Source organism: Phallusia mammillata, chromosome 8 (assembly GCF_965637545.1).
Source record: "Phallusia mammillata chromosome 8, kaPhaMamm4.hap1.1, whole genome shotgun sequence".
Lineage (NCBI taxonomy): Eukaryota > Metazoa > Chordata > Ascidiacea > Phlebobranchia > Ascidiidae > Phallusia > Phallusia mammillata.
The window spans coordinates 8,824,922-8,844,517 of NC_137259.1; the positions used below are offsets into that span (position 1 = coordinate 8,824,922).

A 19,596-nucleotide genomic window follows, 5' to 3' on the forward strand; every position below is an offset into this window, starting at 1 on the left:
GCGATTTTTTGCCAATATCTTCACTCTTCACCCATTGCCCGCCATTGTAAAGAAGCCAATGTGTACTGGTTCATTCAAGCGTGACCTGTCTGAGCGATTTCGCCGAGTTGCGCATCTAGTGAATTAAGTTATCTATGGTGAAACCGACGAAGGTGGTCATGCTCGATTGGTTTCTTTACAACGCGCACTGCTCAATCGGAGTACAGACTGAAAGAGCTAGCCTTGGGCTGTAAGCCGCTGTATGCTTACAACAGAGTGAGAGACTTGGAGATTGTAACTAGTAAGCTATAGGCAACTAAGAAGCTTTGCTTGTTTTAAAAGCAACATTTGTAAGTTATTGTACTCAGTTTAAGTACTTATTGTAGTCGTAACAGTAGTCAGCTCAGCCACAGCTACGAAACATTACTCAACAAAAAAATAGTCATACGCGCGCACACACTTATTGAAGTCACATAAATGATCACTTCACATAGAATTTGAACAAAAATAAATTCAACAAATGTGCTTGATCCCCGATAGCTGGAAATCATTGTCAGACAGTGGCAATGTTACAGGAGAAACGAGACTGAAGCCCATTGGCGCCGAGTGGGCGGTGGCGGGGTGGCGCCGCCACCTTGGGTTTGTAAAGCAGGGTGGCGGCCACCGTAGATATTTTGATTTGTTTGTAGCGCTATCGTACGAAATATTCTAAAATCTAGGAACATTTTTGCTTTTAAACAAGCGTAGTGGCGAAAAAGCAACAAAACGTGCCGAAACTGCAACCTGTTTTCGTTAGTGTCTTGTTTATGACGTCAAACACACAATTGTTGGCATTGAATGTATGGCTATTATTGTGTAAAATGCGATTGTACTGTAATAAATAGTTATTTTGGTGATACAAAAGCAACAACTTGACACGTTTCCTAAACGTTGCTAAACCAATAATAACGTTAAAGCAAAGTGTTTCAAATGAATATATTTCAAAAAAATTTGACGAACGTTGCATTCTATTTTCTAGCTGGAGCTCGTGTGGTTGTACGCATTGGTGACGTCACTTCATGTGACGTCATAATTTACGTCCGCCACCTTGCATTTTTGTAAAACTCGGCGCCTATGCTGAAGCCCATGATAGGGAATCTCACGTACAAATGAAACCGATTTGACCTGTATGCCAGGAACGTGGTGTACTGGGTTTGCTCGTAATACTCTCGTTTTATGTTCACGATTGTTAATAAGTCACAATTTTCTTGTGCGTTGCTTGCCGCACAACAAATAAAGCTTTCGGTAAACAGTGCATGCTCATGTTATTTACCATGTTATGTCGTGGATACACCTAACCTAGCGCGTTGTGTGGATTGTAGAACGTCGGCGCGACTTAGCATAGTAGTATAGTAAAGAGGCTGGTGACATATTTTTGTTCAAAAGTGAAATATGGCTGACGAACTCGCAAAGGGAATTGTTGAAATTGCACTTGAGTCTTGCCATGGAACTGTCGTTCCTTTTTCGGGGTTCAATGCCGAAGCAGATGCCCAAGCGTTGCGTAAAGCAATGAAGGGATTAGGTTTGTTTTTTTGTAACAATATTAAGAAAGTTTTACATCCCAATTACAATTTGGTTATTTGCAGGAACGAATGAGAAAACTATCATTGAAATAGCGGGAAATCGTTCGTTGAAACAAAGACTGGAGATTGTGCAAACATACAAACAAGCTTTTGGAAGAGTATGTTTAGTCAAATCAACTATGCCTACATACAGTTATTTCACATTTTTTGCAGGATTTGCTTGCTGATTTGAAATCAGAAATAGGTGGCAAGTTTCGTGACCTTACTTTAGCTCTTTTTACTGCCCTACCGATGTTTGATGTGCAATCCCTACATGGAGCTATGAAAGGCATCGGCACCAAAGAATCGGTAAAGTATATGGTTTATGCCAGGGGCGTGCAACATACGGCCCGCGGACCACGGTCCGGCCCGCCAAGCTATTGAGTGTGGCCCCCACCAACACACTGATTAAGATAAAAAATGCAATTCTTCTGAGAATTTAGCAAATTTTCCACTAGTGTTTGGTGAATCTCCAAAGTTGCTATTGTAACAAGTAGCCTACTTCACCGAATGTAACGTATAACAATTTCCTTTGTCTAGTAAACAATTATTTTGTTGCGAAAGCCGCTGTTGCGCTGAAACTGTGTATGTTGTAGAAAAATTATTGATCCTTTTGAAATAATTTCGATTTTATTGTGCACATGAAAAAAGTTATGTGGCCCTCTCTTGAGGTCCGAAATTGGTTATACGGCCCACCGACGAAAAATGTTGCACACCCCTGGTTTATGCGTACAACTAGATTTGCTTGAATTCATGAATGTCATATTAGCCCAGGGGTGCACAACTTGCGGCCACAGGGACGAGTTTATGCGGCCGTGAACATGTATGCTACAACATATGTACTGGCGGTCGTGGAATAAGTAATACTTTACATATTATATGCTGGAATTTCGAAGCTGCTCCAAACAGATTTTGTGGGACTAAAAAGAGTATTATTAGCCTAGTCGGCATATATGTGTCCGACTTTTAAAAGGTAAACTGAGGTAAAAAGCGATATGAAAAATCATTATGCATATCATCATGTCGCTTAACTCCAAGCATATGTTCGCGATGAAACATCGGCGAAAAAGCCAACACTCGATATCCTAACATATCCCGAAAGTAACACAGACACCATTAAACTTGACACGGGGATAAAACATTGAAAAAGATTAACTGGTTTATACACCTGTTGAAACCTACATTTTCTAATATCCTGAAAGTCAAATGTTAATGGATCATTAAATGTTTGTGGTGCACCCTTGTATACCTTTTCGTATTGGTGCACCCTATGCATCTTTTGGTGCACCGTGCACACCGGTTGAAGACCACTGTATTATATTGTTAAAACTCGATCTTTGTAAAAAAAAATGGACCATAAAGGTGACAAATCTAAGGGTTATTTCTCAAAAAACTGAACAGTTATTCTGAAGTTCTCTAAGTGTGTGCCATATAATCAAAAGCTTACTACACGCTCGTTTGTTTTTGAAAGGTTTTGACCGAAATTTTGGCATCCCGAAGCAATGCACAGATTAAGGAGATTCGTGAACTTTACAAGAAGCATCACAAGGTCGAACTGGAGAAGGCGTTAACCAGTGAAACAAGTGGCGACTTTCGGCGGCTATTGGTTTCATTCAATAACGTAAGTCGTTGATGATATTCTGTGGGGCGGTAAAACAAGACGTATTGTATGTTTTTTAGGCCGCCCGGGACGAAACAAATCAGGTAAACGAAGGCAAGGCTGTTGCTGATGCCGAGGCATTGTACAAGGCAGGAGAGAAAAAACTAGGCACGGATGAAGCGGTTTTCAACAGCATCTTGTGTACAAGAAGCTATCCTCAACTCCGCGCTACTTTTAGAGAGTACCAGAAGGTTAGCTAAATATTTGCAAACCAGTTACACTCTTTGACTCAAGGGCCAACACTGAAAATATATTACCTGTGAGAACGTTTATCTCTCTGTTTACCCAAAAATGTCTAAAAGTGTAGGATTTAGGTCAGTGATTCCCAACCTTTATCGACCAATTCCTTCTTCAACGATTTTAACATTTTCATTCCATCCCGATAAACTACATCAGGGTGCACAACCTTATCGCTATTATTATCGCGAATACTTTTTCACCAACGGCCGCCAAATGTCTTCTTTTTTTGTTTATAAAATGCTGATTTAGAAATAGGCTTATCTCGTATATATGCTATCTAATGGCGCCTAAAAAGCCAAAATTAATTTCTAACTTAATGCACAAATTGAGCTGAAAGTCTAGCGATCAGTCTTCTGACGCATGATGTGGTGCCTTTTTTACATTGTTTGCACACAATAGGCGTACAAAAGGTCGGACGCGTATGCCTACTATAGGCTGATAATACTCTTTTCAGTCCCACAAAATAGGTTTGGGGGCAGTTTTGAAATCCCAACATCTAATATGTAACGTATTACTGATGTCACGACCGCCAGTACATATGCTGTAGCATACTTACATGTTCACGTCCGCATAAACTCGTCCACCCTTGGACTACATGGTAGATGCTAACCATCCCAAATTTATTGAAGTTTAGGCTTTATTTTATCAACTTCACAGGTTATGTTCCTAGAGCTTCAATGTCTATTTACAAACCACATGTACAAATTAAAGTAAATTCTCTCCCTAAAGTTTTAAAATTCCTCCCCGATTGGAAACCACTGGATTAAGTTAAGCACCCTTTGGTTCAAAATAAGTTTATTTAACTTTTGTTTCTTCAGATTGCCAAAAAGGACATTTTAAAGTCGATTGAAAGCGAATTTTCGGGCGATGCCGAAGATGCCTTGAAAGCTGTGGTTGTTATGGCTCGTTCTCCTGCTGTATATTTTGCACAATGTCTTTACAAATCAATGAAAGGAGCTGGAACAAACGACTCGGCATTGATAAGACTAGTGGTGACCAGATGTGAGGTAAAAACGTAAATTGGTTTATTTTTTAGCAAAAAAGTTTTCTATTGTGTGAAAAAGTCGTTCTATAAAATGTAAATGTTGTTTGCAGTTTCCCCAACATGATGTTAGTTTTTAAAACATCATTTTTTTAAAGTTGTTTTCCAGTCTTAGACAACATTTTTCATTTAGGTTGATATGGTTGAAATCAAGGAGCAGTTTGTTAGATTGTTCAAATCACCGCTTCCGAAGGTCATGGCTGGCGATACAAGTGGAGATTATGAGAAGCTTCTGCTTAAATTGGTTGGAAATTGAACCACCAACAAACCACCATACAGTCGGCTGCCTATTTGATCAGTTCTTATAATTATGTACCCTTGTTTTCAGTCATCACTGTTTCTACAAAAAACAATTTTTAATATTTTGCGAATTAAGAAAATAATCCGTACTGTGTTTCATGTAAGTTATTAAAAATCGCATGTCAACGTTGCAAATAAAAATCATGTATTCCACATGTAAGGTGATGGGCCAACGTGTTACAGCAAGTATACGTCCGATAAATTTGAATTTTTGTTTTATTCTTTATCGTTATAAAGTGCGAAAAAAACGTCGACAATGCAAAATAATTCTCTGTTCGTGTGGTCTAGTATGTGGAAATAGCCACGAATAAATAGATTAATAATTTCATCAAAAATAGCATTCAAATTTATCATGTCATACTACAATGCAACTTTCTTGGTTCGTTGGTTGTAGCGGTCTAAAGTTATCAGTCATTTCCAAATCTCCCTCCATTCGAAGGCTTCTTAAAATGCGGAGCTAAAAAAAATAATGACTTGAGTCTTATCCTATGCTAATCAATAAGATATAAATGTTTGTTGTACTGTACCTGTGACAATGATAGTTGGATTGGTCGTGGATGAACTGTCCAAATAACGTTTTGAGAACAAGGTGGAAATGTCAGGGAACCATAATACCGCACTCCAAGATCGAGAATATATTCAGCAAGAAATCCTCTCACTGAACTATCACTAATCAAGCTATGATACAAAGTTCAAAATCAATACATGTTAAAAGAAGTTGGTTTTTGTTAACGTTTAACTACTGTTTATTTTTACTTCAATCTTAGACTTACTTTTTCAAAAAACTTGTGGGTGCCGTTATTACCGATTTGGATCCCAATTTTAGAGAAGGAAGATTTTGAAGTAATGCGTCCCACTCGTGGTTATCAGATGTGGTTCTGGCCTTAAAAACGTTGTACTGTTAATTATCACAGAGTATTTAAATCATTTCAATAAGATTTGTGACTTACTTTAAGAAAGAACGCAAGAGCATGAATTCTTCCATTTGCTGCTTTTTTGTGAAACACTTGAAGCTGCCAATAGAAGTTTTTTATTGACTTAAATTTTTAAGTATATTTTACTCGTTGACAAACATATTATTTCAATCACAATGAGCTTGTGTGTGTCGCTGCTCATTAAAGTTTGTTTGTGTTCGACAATATACAAACAAACAAAATGTGATAATCTTGCCGTCTTGATTATAGGTTCTACTTACATAAGAACTAACATCAGACATAGTTCGCTAATATGTGATAAGTGACGATCGAGCATTCATTTAAGAATATTTAAAGGCAAATTGTGTGAACTATTAGGGTAAGATTTCATAATGAAAATCACAATAAACTCAACTTATGAACTTAGTTACTATATAACCTTGCATTTAGTTTGTAAGCATTTCCCTGTTAATTCAAATAACTGTGCCTATTAGTATTACGCCATTTATCGGTATTACCAAACTTTGGCTGTTGTGAGTTCTTACGTTAGTAGCTCATACCGTATTGATTGCGCTAAAAAATAAAATAATGGGTTGCAACAAGGCTGCCAATGAGATGTATAAACTATGCAAAGATAGGCAGAAATCCCCCAAGATTGCATTCCAAAGTAAATCGTTTTCATCTAGACTAGCCTGTTAGATTGGGTAAAGTTACTTACACCATAACTCACGTCACCCGCACATTTAGCTAATTTTCGATAGGTGGCGCAGGAGCTGAATTATTTATTTAGCGGCCAAATAGGGGGTAGGGTTGGGAAGTAAGTTTTTAAAAATTTTACATTAAAAACTAACTTTTTTAGCTAAATGTGCAGCTGACGTGGGTTATGGAGTCAGTACATTTTTCGTTAGATTGACGTGAAAGTAAGGAAATATTCGAACTATGAAACATACCTCAACTTCGTACTTGGTTGCATCAATTGCGTGTTCCGACCCAATTCCGTTTGAGCTGCCGACGTGTAACACAATACGTGATATGTAGTGCAGTTGGGAGCTACCTCTAAACTTTGTTGTCCATGTGTTTTGTTGTGGGACAATTTGAACTAAAATTGAAATAATGTGAAAGATAGTTTTCAGTGGCACATTAATGTGGGGCATAATCTTGTTTTTATTAAACAGTGTTAGTTAATAAAGGTGAAAAGGTCATATGTTATACCGAAACGTCCAGTGTTGGTGATGGTCAGTTTCACATTGGACACAGCACTACTCCAGCCTTGAACTTGACCAAGAAAGTCGTTACACTTCTTTAGCATCGATGGAAACTTTAACGAAATTGGTGACTGAAATCTTCCACCACACGACCGATACTTTGAATGCCAATCATGGGGTTGAACTAAATATATCAAATATTAGGTTACTCTTTATATTTGTATACCAAACAACGTTTAACTTACGTCCATGTTCGTTGTTGTTGTAGGTCCAAAGTCGCGAATTAAATATTTCTGTAGAAGTCATAAAGAATAAAAAACGTAACGTAACAGATAGGGAATGAAAAAACACAAACAAAAGCGCTCATACAAAAAATTCCAACCACCATAATTTCCTCTAACCATAATAATAATTTCCTGTATTCGACCTGAATTCGCATCAACCATGTTTATCATATTGTTAGTTTAAGGCGGGCAAATAACATTAATTAACACTTCCAGTTCAAATCATTGTTACTGTTTTTGTGTATCACCTGATTAGAAAACTTTTTACCTCGTTCACAAATATAGTAAATACGATTGTGGCATTCTACATCCACCCACGTTCCCAAATCATAGTGATCAGAGGCGTCTGTTATAAGAAGGCTAATGCAGTTTTCCGTGTGTGAATCAAAAGTAGGCTCGTGTTTCCCCCAATTGTTGTAGCCATTCTAATAAAATAATACATTTGTACGTTGTCTAAGCAGTGATTGGCAACCACGGGGCTACTGCCCGGTGCCGGTCCGTGAGAAGTTCCTCATGGGGTTGTATATTTTTTTTCGGTTTTAATGTGTGTTACAATCCTTGCATACGGGCGCGTTTACAAGTCCAAATATACAACTTATATTATCATGTATATGAGCATAGGCGCCGAGTAGGCGGTGGCGCCGCCACCTTGGGTTGGTAAAGCACGGTGGCGGCCACCTTGGAAATTTTGGTTTCTTTATAGCGGTATCGTAGGAAACATCGCAAAATCTAAAGAAAAATTAGTAAAATTTGCTTTTAAACAAACGCATTGACAATATAACAACAAAACTTGCCTCAAAACTTCAACCTGTTTTGGTTAGGGCCTTGTTTATGACATCAAACAAGCAATTGCTTGCCAGTGAGTGTTTGGTCAATGTTGTGTGCAATGCGAATGTGTTGTAATAAAAACAATGGTTTTTTCAGGTGATACAAAGAAACAACTTGACGAAACATTTTTTAAACGTCGGTAAACCAATGACAGACAGCAACGTGTTCAAAAATAAACAATGCTTCAAACATTTAGTTTTTTTTTCTAAATTTTGACGAACGTTCCATTCTATGGGAAGTTTGGCTTTGATTGGAGCTCTTTGTGTTTGCACGCATTTGTGACGTCACATAATGTGACGTCATATTTTACGTCCGCCACCTTGCATTTTTGTGAAACTCGGCGCCTTTGTATTTGAGACAACTAAATGTTCATAGCTGAACATTTGTTTGTTCTTTGAAGGATAAAATTTCAGTTTTCAAACTGTCCACAGTAAATAAAAGATTGGTGACCCCTGGTCTATAAGGCCCTTTTTTGGTTTTGCTTTTAAAATTTAAATGAACCTATAAATGTTTTATGCCGTTATGGTTACAAATAATTAAGGCAGCTTTAAATCAGTGGAGTTGATTATGACGTAACAAAGTAGAAAACAAACAACAGAACAATACAATTGTTGACAATTTTTTGGTGCAAATGCAATTAAGATATCCATAAAATGTTTCACTTAATTGTCGGAGGCCAACCTTACCTGACCAAGAGATACGGCGGTGTTATCAGACCACATCCAATTTCCGTTGCTCTCTAAATCGTCAGCACCAATGTAATAACCAGCAGTCGCTTTACTGACTCCTCTCCATTTTGTTGGATCATAGTTCCCTGGTGTAGAAACCATTTCTTCAATACATTTTTGCTTTTCGTTTTCCTGTGAATTAAAAATTAGGCATTTATCAAATCAAGCGACCCTCAAAATTTGTCTCAATTTTCTCTGTGCATATTTTGACGCACTTCTGTGATATTATATTTTTCGAAAATTTGCTACATATCTGAACTTTTAGTGTCCTTGACAAGTATACACCATGTTAAAATAGGAAGACATTTCAGTAGGAAATAGGCGAAAAGGTACTCTTTACTAAGATCCCAAAACCTACTTTTACAACGACAAGACGTCCAGTATTTCCACTTTTCCAAAGTTGTCCCCACTTTTTGCATTTTACTTTTGCTTGATTGTAAGTTGTTTTTTCATTGAAAAGTCGGACCTCTTTATTTTTGTACACCACATAACTTTTCCCATGACAATCTGCAAAACAACATTTACACACAAAATTTACTTCAAGAAGCTTATGACAGTCTTGAAAGCTATCTTGATAAAAGGCTAATGTCAAATAAATGCTGTAATTTACAACTTCTTACCTGCTCTTGCTAAATAAGGGAGAATAACCAGTACACATATAGTTGTCAGCATATTCACTCGCAAATCAACAAATCAAAGTAACGTACTTGTTCGATTAAAACGTCGCGTACCTTTTATAATCAATATCTAAAATCAAATCAGGAATATAACTAGATGTCTCCGAGAGAACTCCTTTCTACAAATCTGCAACCTCAATGCACATCCGCATGCTCCATTTGAAGCAATTAGAAACGGTAATGTAGGCGAATTGCATTGTTTGCGTTGTAATTTGGTATCGCAATTGATAACTGTGGATTTAATTAGTAGCGTATATGTTAAAAATGGAAGGTCCTTCTCAAAACTCATCTTTAGTAGTTATAATTAATCTTTAAAAAAGCAGACTGTGTATAACTGTTTACCAGGAATGCCCAACCTGGGATGTATTTAATGCTTTTTACACCAAAATGTTGCTTTTTACACCAAAACAACTGTAAATTTGCAGTTGTTTTTATTTCTGTAACAGAGTTGTCCCTTTTCTCTGTTATATCAAATCTTACTTATAGATGCGGTAAAATTGAATTAACCGTTTCCACAAAGTCTTGAAAGAAATTTTTGTGTGCGTAAGAGTGAGTTTTACAACAAAAACAAACGATTGTTTAAAACTCGACGTGAATGTCGGTAATATCATTATCACATTCAGCGATCTCTATAATTTGATCATTGTTCTCAAATAGTGAAACATCGAACTATAAACATTGTCCTTACACCAACATGGAAATCGTACATATTGCGTTTTATGTCAATAATATGTAAAAATGGTTGTTAATAGTAAAACTCACAATAGTAAACGAGGGGAACTGGTAAAATGCCAAATTTGCGAAATTACAGCTAGATGAAAAAACGCAGTAAAGATGGAATTAAGGAATTATTAAACAAATAAAATGCATAGCCTACTGTCAATAAAAATACATGGATTATAGATATTTTGCCTAACTGGCATCTTCAGTTTGTTATTCAAACAGAATATATACATTGCACGATATTTATCGACTGATTCCGTTACACGGAAAGTATCAGTCCAGAATTATTGGTTGAACGTGGGTCATCGATTTGAAACCTCACTGACTAATATCGTATGACTGCACATTCCGGAATTGGTTTCGGAACTTTCGTAAGCATTCTCAACCGCCTCACCGCCCACATCTGCACAATAAAAATGCAGTATTATTTGTTAAACGTTTTTATGATATCGTTTAGCATAAAAACGCTAAGATTATGTCGTCATTTTCGTATCCGCATAAATTCAAAACGTGTCGACACGATGTAAAATCATATTGGTTACCTTTTTGTTGATCTAATTTATTTAGTTTGTATCGTTATCTTTCACTGCTCGAGATCTAATTCGCACGCAATATTATGTGCAGAAATTGACAGATTGTCACAGTATAATTTATGTGAAAACTTTTTGACAGTATATGAGTTTCTTTCAACAAAACTTTTCAGTGCATGTGTTATCTAATGATCTAAAGTTCTAAACATATGTTGATTACCTGGAATTTCACAGGAAAGAAAGACAAAGGATAGTAGACGTATTTGGCAGTTACACCAACCAGGTAACGATCTTGTGGGTGTTTGGCAAACAGAGCATGGGTCATGGCATCAGTTACCTCAGTCAGCTTATCTGATGACCCCTTGCCGATTATTTCGTCACATTCCTTAAGTTCTGTGTACATCGAATACATTTGCACATATTTGTCAACGTTTGAAGTCACGAAGGATAAACGCTTTCACACTGCAGCTAGACTAGAGCGTACTTGCTTGCAAATAACTTGTGCCGTAGCTCTTTCTTGTATCAGGATGTAACTTTTCCCATCGCTCAGTAAAGCCTCGTTTCTGTATGTCTGGTTCGCATAAATTGGTTTTATAAAACGAAGGTTCAATGGCGTGAACTGAAATGTTAAAGGGTTCCAATTCAACACTGTGGAAAACAAAATTAGGCAATGGGTAAGGGTAAATTAACTTGTTGATCAAACCATAGCCGACCATAGTCCATCAGAAAGTCCCTCAGCCGCGTATTTGGATGAAACGTAAGGCGTACACAATGTGGCGATTCTTCCACCAATACTTGTCACATTAACTATCCGCCCTTTAAACAGTAGATTGATTTTATTGTAAGGCGTGATTGTGTATTTTTAAGGTGGGTTTGAAACACATTGACTTCCAACGTAGTTTAGGTGGAGCTACTAACGTAAGAACTCAGTGGCCAGGTTTGCCAATTTCCGGTAGAAAATGCTCACAGTTGGGGCTATTAGGGTTGATCTGAGGTATCGTAATAATAATAACAATAAAATCAACATAAAAACTTTATGCTAAAATTAGTCAACAACCCTTTACCCCAGTTTCACGGAAAGTTTTAAATAACTGCACTCTTTATGTCATTTACCACGTTAGCAGGAAAATCAACCATAAGGGTGTTCATCTTGATTATTTTAGAAAAAAACGCCAACAGAAACGTGTATAACGATTATTATTTATCAAACCCATTAATTCTCGTAGCGATTAAAATATTCACAAAATTTGAGTTTATGAAATCTGCTAACCATAGCTATAAGCCTTAATTTATTTGTTTTGGTGCGTTTTATTATCGTTTTATTCATTAACAATTTAAGACTCTTGGCTGTTTTTGATGTTTGTTACGAAACAGTAAAAATACTGTGTGAAATGATGGAGTCTACAAATCAAACCTTTTTTGCCATGACGCAAGTTTAAGTCGCGACCTCTAGACGACCTCTAGACGTTTAGCCTGTACTTTTTGTAAATAAAGAGCGGTAATGATTCACGGATTACGCAAACGCTTGTGGTAAGCTGGTAGTAGCAAATACACTAACCTTCTTTGCCCTTCTTTATCAAGGGAAGAAACTTTAGGCTTGTGTCCAAAGTGCCGAATACATTGACAGCGAACACCTGTTGAAAATCTTCTTTGGTAGACCACTCAAACGGCAATACTGTTTTAGCTATTCCAGCGTTGTTGACCAAACCCCACAAGGCTAAAAACATGTTAATTAAACCCTATGTAACTTGATGTCTGAAACTGAGGGCAACCGTATTTGAGTCATCATTTTACCAAGTGTATGTTAAATAATAGTAATATTGCAGCTGTGTGCTGAAATATACCAAGAAATTAAGATCACTACGGCCTATGTGCGTTACCATTTCCATTTAAGTCGCTTTCAACAAACTTTGCTGCGCGAGTCAAATCTTCGGGTTTGGTAATATCCATTCGTATAGCTTTTAGTTTAGAGCTGCATTGTTCATGCAAGGTTGCAATGGACTCGTCTTTCAAACAACCAGCATACACGTATACCCCCTAAAATATAAATAAACCAATGATGTTTTAATAAACGCAGATGTGATGAACTTATCATTTTATCAAGAGATTTGGCCAGTAACATTCCGAATCCGCTGTCACACCCTGAAATAACAAAAAATGCAATTTTTTTTAATACAACAAATTATTCCTAATGGTTTATTGTTCCTTGCCTGTTATTAGGACATTAATATTGCCGTGTTGTTATGCCGTCGATGCGCAAAGCCGAGCGAAATTTCTTCACGACCATGTACAAAACAGTCAGAAAAAACAGTAATAGCCACATGACCTAAGGATATACAGTCTAAACAACATAAATTAGTGTTCAGCACGTTTTTCTACTGTATACAATCCTTGCAAAATAACTACAAAATGTGGAATGCCTAAACGTCAAGCTTATAACCTAAAAACATACCAGGAAAATTAACTTACTCATCAGTAATGACCGCCAACGTGAAGAGTACACAGCCGTACCAAATAAGAGCAAAGTCACATTTGTCTTGTCAATCATTCATAACAATGCAAACAGGCACTAGCCGAAATGACAGTAATTTGGCACACATAAAAATTAATACAGTGATTTCTTAATTCCATAACCCAGGGTACAAGATTTGGTGGATTTTTAGTCTTTGTATACGAACGTATTGCTTCTGTATTGGTCGTAAAAGATTTTCCCATCCCTACACAGTCGCGAACTGTGCGTTCCAGGTTTATTTTTGTTAGGGTAATGGAAATTTAAAGATATATGATTTATTTATCATCACTTGCCGCATTAGCATAACGTTGGTGGAACCAGTCAAGTTGAGACCTAAAAGCTAACCACCCTTGTTAGGGAAAGAGGGTGCAGTTCAGCAGGAAAAGAAAACCACCAAAAGAAACCTTGTTGGATAGTTTCCGGCGCCAGAAGAAAGGGTGCAGCACAAATATAGTGACGACAGAACACGACAGTTTGGTGCGCCAAATGCGCAAAGGAATTACGCATCTGGATAGACAAAGTTGTAAATACTGCAGGTAACTGCTTTTGATTTGACAAACCCGTAACAGCTGTGGCGTTTAGCCAAAAAATACGGTAACCATCAAGGATGGCAGTACGGTACGGTACGTATTGTATTTACCGTACCACGTACCTCGTTACGTAGAGCGTACCGTACCACAGTACCGTACCAAATGTCAAAAATCAAAACGTACCGTACCACCGTACCGTACTTGAGGAACGGTACGAAAATTTGCGTACCGTACCTTCGAATAAACCAATCGGGATGAGGTTGGATACATTTATGACATGCACCTAAAGGGGAGGTGTCTAAACTCTAAACAGGGTTGCCATCGAATTGAAACCAAAAATAAGGACAATCGAAAAGTCCAATTTTCATACGAAACAAACGTTTTGAACAAATCTTTGCATTTGTACGAACCATGACATATCACATGTCATATTTTTTAACGAGGAACAATCTGTTCCAGCAACTCCTTGTTCGTAGAAAAAACTTCGTGCATCTCACATCAGCTCAGGTGTAGCAGGGATTTGACTAGTATTTGTTGAAAATATGACAAAATAAGGACTCGAGTCAAAAATAAGGACATTTCTTAGAAATAAGGACAATCAACTTTTTTAAGACATTGCCCTTCAAAATAAGGACAAATCTTAGAAATAAGGACGGTATGGCTCACTCAAGCTGCCCCACTGCAACCAGCTTATTCGAAATGAAAGGTTGATGTGTTTTCTACGATGGGCTCGTGCAGCGACAATGTATAATTTTCAACAGCATGTTTCTTAAAATCATTGCTGGGAAAGAGACAACAACACTAGCTGGCTTTTTTTTAACTAACTTGAGAATCAATTACAAATGCCGAGTTAATCTCTGTTCTTGTCATGTGCGCGTTTTAATAATAGGCCTACAGTGCGTGTAATCCTCCTATTGCATAGCGGTCAGCCCGTAAGCACAAAATATTTAGCACTGACGTCATAAACTTTTTGAGCACTATTTTGGGATCGGGACATTTTGATAAAATCATATAATAAACAACTTAAATTCCAGATTCAAATGGTAACGATGCAAAAATGACCGTTTGATCAACATTTATTATGCGCACCGGTACGGTGGTACGGTACGCTTTTGGTACGGTGGTACGCTCTAGTGAAGGACCGTACCACGTACCGTACCCGTACCGTAGCTTTCTTTGCGTACCGTACCTACGTACCGTAGTTTTTGATGAAATTTGCTGCGTACCGTAGGCTACCGTACCGTACTGCCATCCTTGGTAACCATTATACTTATGGCACAACTGTTAACTCAATTTAATACTGGGAATTTAATTTGTAATATTAAAATCGGGTTAGTTTTGGCTCAGGTTAGGTCATCTGCTTATTCTACAATTTCTAATTTTAAATCGGATAGAAATAGGGAAACACTTTTCTAAATTGAAACATTTGCGTATTAGGGAAATACCCAAATAATTGTCAAAATCAAAGCTCTTCAGAATTATACTTCGGTAGATACTTAACACCAAAAACTAGCGGCACTGGAGTCCGGTTTACTTTAGGTCAAATGACAAATAGTTTATGATAGTTTATAAGTTCTGTTTAAACCACCAGAATGCAACTGTTGTTGTAGTGTAGTGGAAGAGACAATGCCTCATGCGCATAGTTTTTGGGTTCGAATCCCGTTTAATTTTTATCATTTTTTTATCTTTTTTTTGCAGACTTGTAGAAATGCCGGCGGTTAGGGCTATTAGTGTCAGGTGAAGGTTTAAAATCATAAATAACGTTAAAAACAAGCATTTCCAAACATTTGACCTGACGTTACCTTCTTGACCTAAAGTAAACCGGACTCCAGTGCCGCTAGTTTTTGGTGTTAAAGTATCTACCTTATACTTCACGTCGCCGTTGGGATCAGTTGGATTTGGAATTGGAACTCGAAAGTTTAAAACACTTTCCGCCTTGTGCTGCGTTAACAGTGATTAGGTGTTCATCATCCAAAAACGTAAGTATTTTTGTGCTAAAATATTTTTCAATTCATTTTTGAATTTGTCACCTTGAAATAAAATAAAAAGCTTCAATAACTGATGTTTGGTAGTAGTTGGTATCACCACCAATATTATTGACAGATTTTAATAGTTGATAGCGATTCTAATATTTTTTGGTATTTATTGAATTATTTATTGAATTTCCAGTATCAGTAGTGCTCCAGCTCTACCATACCTGTACAGAATGTTTCCTTTAACACAATTTTTTTGCCCAAAAAAATGCCCAAAGCAAACACAATGTTCTTGTAAAATGGACATTAATCATACTTTTCTCAAAATATGTGATATGCACTGTACGAAAACTTAATTGCTTTTTTCAAGTTTGCAAATATTATATTTACATGTGTATCCTTAACAAATGCTCAGTATTTAATGCTGACCGCCCTAGCAATAAGCAATCCGGTAACAATACCAATTAGTTACCAAGTAAGCAAAAGACAAGTTTAACCAACATTCTAAAACCAACCTTATTTTGTATTTTTTTGGTAAAGAATAGGGAAAATTTCTATGCTTAAAGAATAGAAAAAATTCTCATAAGTAAGTTTGTACAGACATCAATTTCCAAACCAAGGATGGAAGTATCAGTGCCAAATTCTTTTGTTACTGACATCTTGGACAATCTGGAGGATGTTGGGTATGACATTTTTATCTTATTAATTGTGATTGGTCATCCAACAACATGTTTCACTAGTTATTGACCATGAAACTTATTCTATATTGTATAAATTAACGCTATTGATGCTAAACCTTGCTTTACATTGTTACAGGTACCCAAAAGAGTTTAATGAAGAAACAATTATACAAATGTGCCAGCAAGGGTTAAACTCTGTGACTTTTACCCAGCTTGTTTCCTTTTTGACATCAGAACTTCGACTCTTTTATAATATTACAGAAAATGTAAATGCAATTGAAGGTATGACGACAACAGAAATTAATAAAATCCTAAAAGTTGGGAAACTTTATGATCCAATATATTTAGCTTTTGTAATGGTATTGGGCACGGGTGCAATCTATCGTTTTTGATTGATAATGTCTTTTTATTTACAGATACCAGTAACACAGAAAGTTTTCTCTTTGAATTAAGTGGATTTCTTGCAGAATATGGTTGTCCATATTCATCATTGACAGCAGGAAGTGTAACACAAAGACTACAAACTGCATTTGATTGCGCTACATTAATAGGTGGTGCAAAAATTTGGGTAGATTAAAGATTGTATTAACTATACTTATTTCATGCAGTGTATTTGTCCTCTGAGCTTCAAGCAGCAAAAATGTATTTTTATCACCATCCAAGTGTTGTCACAAATCATACTGAACCTGTAAGTTTGGCACCATAGGTGTTACTGATTCAAGATTATGCAAACACAAAAATAAGCATTGTATTTCCTACTGTTACAGATAAATTCAGAAAGTGAAAATTTGTTTCAAAGTTTAAAATCTATCTGTGTAGCATTAAAAATGACAAGACCACCTGATGACATTCTTTTACCCAGGTTTTTCACTGGTTTATTAAACAAGGTACAGTTGTGCCTTAGAGAAAGCCTTTGGTTTGTTTTTTACTTGTTTTTGTTTGTTATAGATAAGTGAGTGCATCAAACAACCATCTGTTAATTTGAGTTCACCAATTATTAAACAACAGCTGGGTCCACTACATTTTGAAAAATTGCATGCTGTCAATGCAGCTTTATGTAGAGAATATGGAACTCGTAGAACAATGTTGCTAAAAAGGCTTGATGTAACAATTGCATCATTCAACTGGTCAGACAAAGCCAAGGTATTTTTTAGTTGATTTAAAATATTTCTATGTGGTAACTAATGTTTATAACCAAACAGAAAAATGTTAATGATATCGCCGAATCTTACCAAAAAAGACGCCATGCTTTGACTGCTAAACCAAATGTAACAGTGGCAACCCTACTTGCAGCAAGAGATGGTAATGCACAGTTATTAAACCTGCTAATTAAATAGTGACAGGTTTGTTTTTTTAGATCTGTCACAAATGTGCAAAACATCATCTGGCAGTACAAGACATCAATGTGCTATTAACAAAGTGATGATTGGAAAGGTGTGATAATGATATATCAAATAATGTGATATCTTATTTTAACTTTAAGTTGTGTTAGGAGATATGCATTTTAGGGAATTGTTTCTTTAAATGTGTACAGTGGGGTCCTGCTCAAATTAACAACCACCTTTTTATATTTGACTTGAAACTTGTACGAATCTCAACACTTTTTGTAAATATTCAGGTACCTGACCGGGGTGGTAGACCAAATGAGTCTGAACCTCCACCACCTGAAATGCCATCATGGCAAAAGCGACAAGATGATGGAGGTTCTCGTATGTATTGTGTCGTAAAAATACACAAAATATTTTGTGTTCAAAAAACTGTGTTTAGGTGGAAGAAGAGGTGGGCATCGGGGTGGTCGAGGAAATTACCAACAACATAACAATTACAGTCATGGTGGTGGTTCTGGCAAAGGTAAAATGCAATGTAATGTTTGAACAATGAGAGTCATTTTTTATGCTCTTATTTAAAACTTTAAAACTTAAAACGATCATCACAATATTTCAGTTTTTGGTTGTAGGATAACACCTTTAAGCCAATGACATGTTAGGAGCTGCACTGATGTGAGCCTATAGATTAATACCCTGTCCACTGTCTGCACTTACATATACTCAGTAAACTACAAGTTACTCAACTTTATAGGTGTAGAAAACCCGGTCAAAACCTGTTTTCGGGTTGGAAATAAAATAATTTAAAACAGCACTAGTTTAAACAAAAATAAAAAATGAATTATTTTGTGTGAAAGGTGATCAACAAAGTCGACCATCTAGTGGAAGAGGATATCATTCACAAGGAAGGGGTAAGCTATGAAAGTCATGTTCATGTTATGCCAAAAAATGTTGATCTAACTATCTGGTTTCAAATCGTTTTTTTTTAATCCAGAACGAGAACTAATCTCATTTTTAGGGTGCTTTTAAACCAATATTTTTGATTGACAGGTGGAGGCCAAAGTAGATGGGGTCGCGGAAGGGGTGGTGGTCACAATGCTGCCGCTGGTGGTGGGGGAAGTGGAGGGGGATCATTTGACCAGTTCTTCGGTCGTGGTGGGCAAACGTTTAACAACGATGGATTTCGGGGTGGTCAAGTATATACAAGCTAGTATGCTAGTTTGTCAGGTGACAGACCCCAATCAAAATTTAACAACTTCTTGTTCTTTTAATATCTACAAAAAATCTTGTTAATCACAACCTCAAGTTTCAACTTTTTTACCTAACATGTGGGCAACTTTAAAACAACAAATTGTGTTACGCTCGTTTTAGTGTTTGATTGCGAAACTGAAACTAATAGCTTCGTAGTTTGGAATATCTGTTACACGTATTTGGCACATCTCCACAACACCATGATTGAAGCAATAATTTATGTGTTGGTGCTAACTTTGTGCAATTTTGTTCCACGGATTGTCGTACTACTGTATTAATATAGAAAAGTCATGCTTTCCGGAGTTATTACATGTGTTCCTTGCGTCTTTTACAAATAAGCTTTTGTGTTAATATTTGTACTGCTAAAAAAGCGCGCCATTTCATCAGTGTACTTTGTAAGAATGCACATCAGCTGTAGGCTAAGCGAATAGTGTAGTTCTTAGTTGGTTCATGTTATCTTTTTTGTAGTAAATTTCACAAAAACAAAGACGTATTGCCAAAATGTGTAAAAGGTTTTGCAATAAATTACACTTTTACTCTGTGTAATGTCGTTTGAGTGTTTTGTGTTGACATATATGATAGAACGCTTGTCCATGTCAAAAGCTGTGTCGTAA

General features: G+C 36.7%; 4 protein-coding genes across 4 annotated transcripts; 2 read left to right on the top strand and 2 right to left on the bottom strand.

Moving 5' to 3' along the window:
- Window positions 1–1,311: 1,311 nt before the first annotated feature.
- Window positions 1,312–4,975, top strand: LOC145204925 (annexin A7-like). The gene is made up of 7 exons (XM_080077539.1): window positions 1,312–1,540; window positions 1,605–1,699; window positions 1,755–1,889; window positions 3,052–3,201; window positions 3,261–3,431; window positions 4,299–4,487; window positions 4,656–4,975. Exons 1-7 carry the CDS (start codon window positions 1,411–1,413, stop codon window positions 4,776–4,778), a joined length of 993 nt encoding a protein of 330 aa, XP_079933665.1. The 5' UTR covers window positions 1,312–1,410; the 3' UTR covers window positions 4,779–4,975.
- Window positions 4,976–5,020: 45 nt separating this feature from the next.
- On the bottom strand, window positions 5,021–9,546 carry LOC145204924 (carbonic anhydrase 3-like). The gene is made up of 11 exons (XM_080077538.1): window positions 9,402–9,546; window positions 9,140–9,288; window positions 8,740–8,913; window positions 7,494–7,650; window positions 7,187–7,234; window positions 6,949–7,125; window positions 6,687–6,835; window positions 5,773–5,835; window positions 5,596–5,705; window positions 5,350–5,500; window positions 5,021–5,279 (listed from the first exon to the last, which is right to left on the bottom strand). Exons 1-11 carry the CDS (start codon window positions 9,451–9,453, stop codon window positions 5,178–5,180), a joined length of 1,332 nt encoding a protein of 443 aa, XP_079933664.1. The 5' UTR covers window positions 9,454–9,546; the 3' UTR covers window positions 5,021–5,177.
- Window positions 9,547–10,506: 960 nt separating this feature from the next.
- LOC145204739 (dehydrogenase/reductase SDR family member 9-like) lies at window positions 10,507–12,854 on the bottom strand (the record flags this gene model as incomplete). Its single annotated transcript, XM_080077335.1, has 7 exons — window positions 10,507–10,584; window positions 10,932–11,104; window positions 11,196–11,359; window positions 11,425–11,527; window positions 12,270–12,428; window positions 12,592–12,750; window positions 12,806–12,854. Coding segments are annotated over 7 exons (885 nt in total), but the record flags the coding sequence as incomplete, so codon positions are not given.
- Window positions 12,855–15,425: 2,571 nt separating this feature from the next.
- Window positions 15,426–19,523, top strand: LOC145204906 (protein FAM98A-like). The gene is made up of 13 exons (XM_080077516.1): window positions 15,426–15,732; window positions 16,327–16,409; window positions 16,543–16,688; window positions 16,823–16,957; window positions 17,015–17,094; window positions 17,174–17,293; window positions 17,355–17,549; window positions 17,609–17,708; window positions 17,764–17,840; window positions 18,025–18,115; window positions 18,174–18,257; window positions 18,589–18,642; window positions 18,782–19,523. The coding sequence occupies exons 2-13, from the start codon at window positions 16,348–16,350 to the stop codon at window positions 18,940–18,942; spliced, it is 1,305 nt and encodes a 434-aa protein (XP_079933642.1). The 5' UTR covers window positions 15,426–15,732; window positions 16,327–16,347; the 3' UTR covers window positions 18,943–19,523.
- The last annotated feature ends 73 nt before the right edge of the window (window positions 19,524–19,596 follow it).

What these genes read in the sequence shown, in the direction of transcription:
- LOC145204925 (XM_080077539.1), top strand. Translation starts at nt 1,411, where the DNA reads ATGGCTGACGAACTCGCAAAGGGAATTGTTGAAATTGCACTTGAGTCT. An exon ending in ACAAACAAGCTTTTGGAAGA is followed by an intron (nt 1,700 to 1,754) that starts GTATGTTTAGTC and finishes CATTTTTTGCAG; the next exon opens with GATTTGCTTGCTGATTTGAA. An exon ending in TAGTGGTGACCAGATGTGAG is followed by an intron (nt 4,488 to 4,655) that starts GTAAAAACGTAA and finishes TTTTTCATTTAG; the next exon opens with GTTGATATGGTTGAAATCAA.
- LOC145204924 (XM_080077538.1), bottom strand. Translation starts at nt 9,453, where the DNA reads ATGCTGACAACTATATGTGTACTGGTTATTCTCCCTTATTTAGCAAGA. An exon ending in CCCACAAGTTTTTTGAAAAA is followed by an intron (nt 5,501 to 5,595) that starts GTAAGTCTAAGA and finishes TTTGTATCATAG; the next exon opens with CTTGATTAGTGATAGTTCAG. An exon ending in TCCAACTATCATTGTCACAG is followed by an intron (nt 5,280 to 5,349) that starts GTACAGTACAAC and finishes TATTTTTTTTAG; the next exon opens with CTCCGCATTTTAAGAAGCCT.
- LOC145204906 (XM_080077516.1), top strand. Translation starts at nt 16,348, where the DNA reads ATGGAAGTATCAGTGCCAAATTCTTTTGTTACTGACATCTTGGACAAT. An exon ending in TCACAAATCATACTGAACCT is followed by an intron (nt 17,095 to 17,173) that starts GTAAGTTTGGCA and finishes CTACTGTTACAG; the next exon opens with ATAAATTCAGAAAGTGAAAA. An exon ending in ACAAAGTGATGATTGGAAAG is followed by an intron (nt 17,841 to 18,024) that starts GTGTGATAATGA and finishes GTAAATATTCAG; the next exon opens with GTACCTGACCGGGGTGGTAG.